General features: G+C 47.0%; 1 protein-coding gene across 1 annotated transcript in view; it reads left to right on the top strand.

Annotated features, from left to right (window-relative positions):
- Nucleotides 1-2001: 2001 nt before the first annotated feature.
- XKR4 (XK related 4) overlaps nt 2002-9693 on the top strand; it is a 275125-nt gene continuing 267433 nt past the window's right edge. Inside the window, exon 1 of the mRNA XM_067553866.1 lies at nt 2002-3195. Coding sequence (XP_067409967.1) covers nt 2387-3195 — 809 coding nt within the window. The 5' untranslated portion in view covers nt 2002-2386. The remainder of the gene's footprint in view (nt 3196-9693) is intronic.

The raw sequence follows: 9693 nt of genomic DNA, 5'->3' as shown, positions 1-9693 counted from the left end.
GGCCACGGGAGAGATTGCAGTAGCGGAAAAGCATTGTGGAGAGCCAGAACTAGATTGCTAAAAAGTGCAAGCTCTGGTCATGAATGAATAGGCAACTGAGTGATTTCCATTTCAACCCATACTTGTGCTATTCTAGCCGTAAGTGCTTTGGTTATAAGATGAAAAGTACAGATATGTGGCCATCTGTGCTACTCCAAATGCAAGATATACCGGTAAAGTTAATACTTTAAACAGTTCTGGTTTATTTTTAGCACAGAACCTTGGAATGATGGGGCGGGGGGGGACGGGGAAGGAAAAGAGGAGAAATCTAGCCTGCATTTGCCTCGTGAATTACATTAATCAAAGTGATTTCTCTAGGTGGCAGGACAGAACGGTGTCTCCTCACCTTCCCCTGAGTGCTTCTGCCAAACTGTGAATCACGGTATAATTTAAGAATTACACCGCTCTCTCTTTCATTTGCAAAAGTTAGCGCGTGTAAAACATTTCCTGCAGGCAGGTGGCACGTATTATTTATTTGCGCTTTGCAAAAACAGTCAAGCCAAGGGATTTCAAACCAGTTAATCGGGATCCGAGGTTGCGTCTGTAGCTGTCTGCTCAGAGCGCTGCTATCTGTGTGGCGTTATTCGGTGTCATAACAATAATCGATCAAGCCTGGGAAATGTCTCGGGGCGGAGTCTGCTCACTTGCTTTATGAAAGGGGCTATTGTAAGCAGGCACTTCCAGCAACAGTCTGTGTGTTACACTCATTCACGCTGCACCAGCCCCATCCACCTGATTCTAGCGCAGCTCCCCCACGAGAGCAACCTTCCCTCCCTCTTTCACCCCCTGCTGGGTGGGGCTGGCCCTAGCCACACTCGCTAAGTGCCGAAGTGACACAGCAATCCTAACGGGGCACGCTCTCTCCCCAGTCAGTCCGGTGGCGGCAGCGAGCAGCCAGGACTATAGCTGCACACACATTCCTCGTCCTCTCACACATCGGCCTCTCTCCTGCTGCCACGCGCACCCGCTCCCCGAACGCAGCATCCCCGCTGCCGGCAGCGGCTCCCTGACCACCCGGTACTTCTCCCTCCACCGCCCACCCCGCAGCTTCCCCTTCTGGCTGCTCCCAGCGCTGTAACGCACACCCGACAGGGACACCCCCAGGGGATGCAGGCAATGCGCCGCCCTTCCCTCCCTCCCCCCACTACTGCCCTCCTCACCGACAGACGGACTAGGTAACCCCGCCCCCGGCCCCTCCCCATCCACGTGGCTGGAACTGCAGCTTCCCCCGTGCGCCTGGCTGAGCGCCCCCCGCCCCAGCCCTTCCGTTCCTGCCAGATTCCCGAGCACCTGCCGGCCCAGCCCAGCCCATCTCCCCAGGCAGACAATTAGGTGCATCTTCCCTCCGCCACCACAGACCCCCTCCAACCCCTGCTTTACCCCTGTGACCCCCTAGCCACCCACCCCGCCCCATCTAACCCCTGCCCTCCCCAGTGACCCCACCCGTGCCCTAACTCCGCCTCCATCCCACCTCTGCCCTCCCCCACTGACACCCCATCCATCCACCCACCCCGTGCCCTAACCCCGCCCAATCTCCCCACTGACCCCTCACCCACTCCGTGTCCTAACTCCTCCTCTCCCCTCCCCCACTGACCCCCCACTACCCCTACCCTAATCCCGCCCCATCCCAACCCTTTCCCTCCCCCAGTGACTCCCCACCCACCCCGTGCCCTAACTCCTCCTCCACCCCCACCTCTGCTCCCCTCCCGCAGTGACCCCCCCCCATCCACCCGGTCACCTAACCCCGCCCCATCCCAACCTCTGCCCTCCCCCAGTGACCCCCTTTCCCCACAGTGTCCCCTGAGCTGCCCCTCCCCAGTGCAGTTTTTGGGCGCCCCTTGCCCCCGCCTGCCGCCCCCACGGACCGGCAGGTAGCTGCCCCCTTCCGCAGGCGCCCGCCTCCCCCGTTCGCTCCCTGCCGCGCCCCCTCCCCCCGGGCGCTGGGTGTCCGCCCGCCCCCTCCCCGCCCGCGCGCCGCGGCTGGCGCTGGGGGCGGCGGCGGCAGCGCGGAGGAAGGGATGAGGTCATCCTCTTTCCCGGCGTCAGTCAGCTGGGTGGCGGCGGCGGCGGAGGGCGGAGGGATGCGCCGGTCCGGGGAGCGGTCCCGCGGCTGCTGCCGGCTCGGCCGGAGCGCTCAGGCGGCGGGGCTGGGGGGCTGAGGGTGGCTCCCTGCAGGCAGGCGGCGCTCCAGGCTCGGCGGCCCCGCGAGGAGCCGGCGGCCCGGCGCCGTTGCCTGGCGGGCAGGGCAGGGGAGCGGAGCGGAGCGGCGGCGGGGGAGGAGGAGCAGGAGCAGGGGGGGAGGCGCGGGATAAAGGCGCGCTCTCCCCGGCGGCGGGGCGGAGGCATCATGGCCGCGAAGTCGGACGGGCGGCTGAAGATGAAGAAGGGCGGCGAGGTGGCGTTCACGCCGCTGCAGAACTCGGAGCACTCGGGCTCGGTGCAGGCGCTGGCCCCGGGGCTGGCCACGGGCGCGGGGCAGGGCGGCGGCGAAGACGAGGCGCCGGGGGGCGGCGGCTGCTGCAGCGGCGGCGGCGGGGACGGCTCGGGCGGCGGCTCCAGCTGCTGCGGCGGTGGCAGCGGCGGGGGTAGAGGCGGCGGCGGCGGCTCCCGGGGCTCGGGAGGGGGCTCTTCGTCGCTCTGCCTGCGGCTGGGCCGGGAGCAGCGGCGCTACTCGCTGTGGGACTGCCTGTGGGTCCTGGCCGCCTTGGCCGTGTACTTCGCCGACGTGGGCACCGACCTCTGGCTGGCGGTCGATTACTACGTGCGGGGCCAGCGCTGGTGGTTCGGGCTGACCCTGTTCTTCGTCCTGCTCGGCTCCCTCTCCGTGCAGGTGTTCAGCTTCCGCTGGTTCGTGCACGACTTCAGCACCGAGGACAGCGCCCCCGCCGCCGCCGCCGGCCACTGCCCGGCCGCCGAGAGCAAACTGCTGGTGAGCAGCGGCTCGGCGGCCGGGGACATGGACGCCCCTCGCCCCTGCACGCCGCAGAGGCAGGCGTCCAACGCCAGCAAGAGCAACGCTACCACCGCCACCAACAGCAGCAACAGCAGCAGCACCAGCGGCGGCAGGGCCGGCAAGAGCAGGTCCGCCTCCTGCGCCTTCTGCATCTGGCTCCTGCAGTCCCTCATCCACATCCTGCAACTCGGGCAGATCTGGAGGTAAAGCCCCCTTATCCTGCTTACACCCCCTACCGGCGACAGCTTCCCCGGGCTCCCTGTGTGCCACTACAGCTCCCCTGGGGAAAACGGGGGAGAATCCAGGGTGGTTTGTTGGCTCCTGCCCGTCTGTCCGGTGATCTTCTTGGGAGGGTGGGAAGGAGCTCCTCTTGTTCGTTTAATTGAGCTAAAACTTGGATTGCTATTCAGCTTTTTTCCTTTCTTTTTCGGGAAGCAAGTGACCCTGTAAATAATGTAGTTTGGGTGTATGCAGTTCTCTATAGTGTGGATGCCTGGGTGTGCAAATGCACTAGGTGAGAATGCGGTCCAAACTAACTAGCTTCTGTGTGCGTGAGGAAACATGGCTAAATCCATTCCGTTGCCAGCACTGGCAATACACTCCCTTTCCAAGTGGCTGGGTAGGTAGACAATGAATATATTGCACATCGCTGCTCGCACACTATTTTTGATTTGATTGGTATTAAATATGCAGTGTGGCAACCATGTAAAAAGTATTGGTAACCACCTCAGAAGGACTGGCTGTTCTAATGTGTTCAGGTAATTTGGATGGCTGTATCATTGTGCATGGCCCTAGAGGAGGTAGGGTGACCAGACAGCAAGTGTGAAAAATCAGGAAGGGGGTTATAGGGTTCTATATAAGACAAAGCCCCCCATATTGGGACAGTCCCTCAGAACATCTGGTCATCCTAAAAGGAGGATTTATCTAAAAATCCTAAAAAAGGGAGGCAGTGGTAAGGATCTTAAGGCTTCATAAGTTTTAATGCTAGTGGGCATTTAAGCTGATTGTTTAGTTGTCTTCTGATTTGCTGCACATGGCAAACAGTCAGGTTACACCCAGATTACATTAACTTGCAATCTAAAACATAATACACCTCCAGATTTATGTAAACTCAAACTCTGGCAATCCTTAACTTGATGAGTGAAGTTAAAAAATACTGTTTTAAGAAAAATATACCATATAATTCACATTGTCTAGAATTGTCTTCAAATATGCACAATATTAATACAATTAGAGAACTTCAGAAAGAGTAAAGTTTATAGTTAGAAAAGGGATGCACTGCCTAGGGATGTATAGTCCTGTTGTGCTTGGATAACATCTATTTATATAACATCTTGTCCTAAAATCATATTTTCTATTTATCATACATGTTGTATGATGAAGAAATATTTCAGAAAGCAAACTGTTAAATAATTATTTATCTATAATGTGGTGTTCATGGAAAGGCCATGTTAAAATTATCTATAGCAGATATGAAACTTGACTGAAAGGACACTTACCCTGAATATCATCACTGGTATTCAAGTTTTTGGAAAAACTATGCCATAGTAATTGTATAGTTTCACTGCGGTAATTCTATTAAGTACCATATAGCTTAAGTGTTCTACTAGATACTGTTTTTAGTTTTTTCCTGGAAGATGTTTTCTAAGAATATAATTTCTGTTCCAGAATAGATTTTAAATTGAGGCATTGTCATTTGTAAGTGAATTTAAGCAGCCTAGTTTTGGGGATGCGTGGTGTATGCAGACAGTTACAATTTCAAAATAAAATTATGGTATACAAAAGCAATGTTTCAGCTATGCTAAATGTGGCAATCTATTGAAGCAACAGTTGAAAGTATTATTGAAGTTTTTCTTTTTGACTGGTGGAAGGTGTATTTTTGGACAAGTTTATTTAATTAGCATTTGTTGTAAAATATTTTCCTATCATTGTCATATCATTTAGTAAGAATTCTTTTAAAATTTCTGTTTCATATTTAGATTCAGTACATCACATTTTAGTGTTCTAAATTTGAAATTTTCAGCTTCCAGAAATCCTCTGTTTTTGTTAAGAGATTGTCCCTCAACAACACAACTCAAATCTGACTGTGACCTTTGGATATTACTTTAATATTAATATTAAATAATACTCTAGAGAGTTTGACAACATTAAACATATTGTTTGTTATTACAAGTTGCCTTTTTTATAACATACTTTACAATATCTACCAAAATTGTCATCAAATTTATGTTGAAACTACTCCAAAATCACAAGTTTTCTAAACATTGACTGACTGACTGACTGACTGACTGAGAAGCAAACAGAATTTCAACCAAATAAAATGTTTGTTCAAGATTGTTTGTGTACTTCCCCCCTGTGGGGTTGAACTCAAGACTCACAGTGAGATCCATAATAATTAATATTTGGACCCAATTCTGCAAACACACATAAGTAACTTTATGCACATGAGTAATGCCATTGATTGCAATGACACTATTCATGTGCAGAAAGTTGCTCATGTGTATTTGTTTGCAGTATTGGGGCTTTAGTAAGCATGATCTGATACCATGTAATTTTAATATATTGAGAACAAATTCCCTGCCCCCTCCAAACTCCCCACAGAATGGTCCAAGTGGCAGGAGTGAAGCATTTCAATTGCATGTGTGAGGTGGCCATTTATAAAGAGGCAATACAAAGAGAGTCTGCACCACCCTGAGTGCCACAGAGTGGAGCTCCACAGCATCTTTCTGGATTGGAACGTGCAAAGGATAGGGGTTGTGGGTGGGGCTGGGTATGGTCCAACATTGCATGGTAGTGCAGGCAGCATGGTGAGTTGGAGTCCAGGATTCTTCAACCTCTTGGTGTTTTTGGTTTTTTAAAAATATTTTTCTATGACAAATTCTTTGTACATGAGATTTTGCTTCATGGAAGAGTGCTTAATTCTTTGGCCTTAAATTTGCTGAATATCCTTTGATTGTTCTAATTTTTCTTCATAAATTGTATCCATTATAATGCCATAAAACCCACATGAGTATCAAACTCAGCAACTTTATTTATGTTTTAGTATGCTATGTTAATTGATCAATAAAATATAATTTGACAAAGATGTTAGCTGTTTACTAGTAACAACTATTTCTCTCTATATTTCCATAAGTCTAGCTATTTTATAGCCCATTATTTATAGTTTTTAATATAGTTATTGTTTATAGTTCATTTGGCTAGTTTGTCCCTTTCCTCCTCAATATATTTCATGAAAGTCAGAGTCCTTGTGCTTATCAAAAGTGGATAATATAAGAAAAGAGGTGTGGTTTTATCATTCCAATAGATTCATAGATTCTAGGGCCCAAAGGGACCGTTGTGATCATCTAGTCTGACTTCCTGTGTAACACAGGCCATAAAACTTCCTCAAAATAATTATAGAGCATATCTTCTAGAAAAACATCCAATCTTCATTTAAAAGTTGTCGGTGATGGAGAATCCACCATTATCCTTGGTAAATTGTTTTCATGGTTAATTACTTTCCCCGTTAACAATTTATGCCTTATTTACAGTCTGAATTTGTTTGGCTTCAACTGTCAGCCATTGGATCTTGTTATCCTTTCTGTGCTAGATTGAAGAGCTAATTATTAAATACTTTGTTTCCTATGTATGTACTTGAGTTCCTTGAATCTATCATTATAAGGCATGTTTTCTAATCCCCTCATCGTTCTCACGGCTCTTCTCTGAACTCTCTCCAATTTATCACCATCCTTCTTGAATTGTGAGAACCAGAACTGGACACAACATTCCAGCGGCACTCACTCCAGTGCTAATATAGAGGTAAAATAACCACTCTAATTCTACTAAAGAGTCCCTCTTTGTGCATCCCAGGATGGCATTAGTTCTTTTGCCAAACTTTATCAGTGTTGATTTTATGTAGGGACAAGAACTGAAACCCCAATGGAAACAGACCCGCTCAGTGGGGATTCCCCATTTTTACAGTTAGCCAGTTTTTAATCCCGTTAATGTGTACCATGTTAATTTTCTATTTTTCTATTTTTTTAATCAACTCAAACATCTTACAGACATCTGAGTATATTACTTCAACACTTCTCAGTGCAGTCATCCAAAGGAAGTGCACACTCTGGAAAATAGGTATGTCCTTCTGGAAAAGTAAGCACAATTCCAGAATGAAATTCATGGAACTGAAACCTCCCCCGCTTGACAAAGCATGTGCGTTGGCCTGAGAAGTTGTCATGTAAGCACTCAGGATGCAGACTGACAATTTGTGAAATTTGGCTTGCACTCATCAGGAGACTAGTTCCTTCTTCGGCAGGCCACACTGTTATACTACACATTGTGTATGTCATATCAGTCCTACATGCACATACATTCTAAGGATTCAAGTTCCCACTGTTGAAAACCTGTGCTATTTTCTTCTTTTTGCTTGGGGGTTCTGTCTTTACTTCTTTTCCTTTGGCTCTGGTTAAGTCTACCCCATCTACCTAGGTTCTTCTATTATCTCATTACCATGGTATCTGAACAACTTCTATAAGTAAAAATGGCAATAGTATCTTGCTTTCTCCCTGCCAGAAAGGAAACTTGAGTGTTGAAATCGTTTTTTGGTTGGTTTGGGCCATATATATAACTGTGAATGTGAGGGTATAAAATGTTGGTTTTGTGCTTAGCTCTGACAGCTTGGAGGCTGTTGTTCATTCTCATTGCATCTGGTAGTGAGGTTCATCTCCTATTAAGGTTCTGACTCCAGAGATCATCAGCCATCCCTTATTTGTCAGCTGTTTCACTGCTCCAGTGGAACTTAGATATCAAGGAAGTGGTGGTCATGTGGAGAGACAATCTCACAAGTAGCTAGAAGCAGCTCCCTATAGGGTGTTGAAATGATGACCTGGAACTGGACTCTGAGTTCAACAGGGAACTCATACAGAAAGTAACAAATTGGAGTGTTGTGTTCCTGGTGACCTCTGATGCAGAGCTGTTGGCTTGCTGCATTCTGAAGGCATGGAGCTTCATTCTTAAATATAGAAAATTGCAATAGTTGAGTATGGGCATTATGAAAGCTAGTTCTGACCCCAGTAGGGTTGGGTACATGTTTGAGTAGCCCACCTTGATACATAATTTAATATGACTTGGCCTTTCAAAATCTTTACGTAAAGAAAATATGTTGGTTCAAATTATTAATGTTGTTAAACTACTGAATTGCTAGAAATTGGCTTTTCTTAATGTTATGTTCAAGATTCATTCTTATTTACAAATATGTGTGATTGCTAGAACAATTACATATTTATTTTAATTGAAGTGTACTAATGAGAAATTAATGGGGGTTTTAATGCTGCCTAGGGTGATGCTGTGAAATAGTGATTTAAAATGAACTTTTACTACAGTGTAATAAAAAAAAATGGTGCAACTGCATATGAGCCACAAATTACTTATGAATAAAAATTTGGGTTTCTTTCTTTTGTGTTTTGTCTCTCATTTCTACAAAACATTGTATAGAGGACTAAATTCTTCCATTTGGAAGAAAAAAGCCCATATGTGAAAAGATTTGGCAGATCTCTGCAGACTATCAGCCAGGACTGGTCCTCAGTTACACTCCCATTGAAGTTAGTTTAGCTGGTTGAATGAAACTGAGGGCAGATTTTTGACTCTGTGTAGGTAATTGAATTTATACCATAATCTGTTAATTGCTCTCGGTGTTTTTTACTTATCTGCAGCTATGTCTACATGGAGATGTTTTCTTATCCATGCCTTTGATAGATTCTGTGTTTAACCCATTGTGACACTATGGTCAGGGCACTCAGAAACCATTATGTTACCTCTCTGACATAGCAAGAAAGAGCTTTGCTGGAGCTCCCTTCTGCATCCGTCTGTCTGCCTCACCAGCAAACTCCTTGAGACTCTGCCAGTCTTAACCTTGCCTTGCAGGTAACAATCAGCGAACCCAAGTTCCCCAGAGACGTGTCTCTGCCGTGTCCAGACCCTCTCATTGTGCACTTGCAGAAATGAAGTTCGCTGCCTCCAAAGAAGCAGTGCACACACCAGTTAGTTTAGCTGAGGTCCCACATTTTACTTTACTATAACAGCACTCAGGTGGTTTTGTAATAAACCAAGATTAAGTTTATTAATCAAAAACATTGATTTAAGTGATACAAGCAACAATAAGAGAAAAAATTATTACAAACAAACAAAAAACCCAACATGCTTGCTAGTGTCTAAAACTTAGTTCTCACAAACTGTCTTTGCCTAATATGGTTTCTCACTTACATCAAGCTGCTAGCATATCCAGAATCAAAGGGTGCTGCCCCCCTCACCTCCTAATTGATGGATAAGTAGCATGTCTTTTGTTCTCCTTATATTTCCCAAAGTCTGCTGTCATTCCCTCAAGAACCACAAAGACCTCCTGGGTTCAAACTCCGGTGTGTGTCCCCTGGTATGAGCACCAAGCAGTTTCCTCCACACTTGTTCACTTGATTGCTTTGTTTACCTGATACGTAAATATACTTTCATCGTCCCTGGCTTACAAAGCTTGACGCAGACAGGAAAATTCACATGCCTTTGTCTAAAGCAGGCTTGTCTATTCACTGCCTTAAAAACGTATATTAAGAACATATTTCCAGCACACCTACGTAACTCTTTATACACAACCTGTACATACATCACACAATGATATTCATGACCAGCATATCACCAGTTTTTATGATACCTTGCAGGACACTGTTTGGTTA

The sequence above is a fragment of the Emydura macquarii genome, unplaced genomic scaffold (assembly GCF_026122565.2).
Source record: "Emydura macquarii macquarii isolate MOO-44397 ecotype Brisbane River unplaced genomic scaffold, CSIRO-AGI_Emac_v2 contig_1477, whole genome shotgun sequence".
In the NCBI taxonomy this organism is placed as follows: Eukaryota; Metazoa; Chordata; order Testudines; family Chelidae; genus Emydura; species Emydura macquarii.
This window is presented reverse-complemented; position numbering and strand designations above follow the sequence as displayed.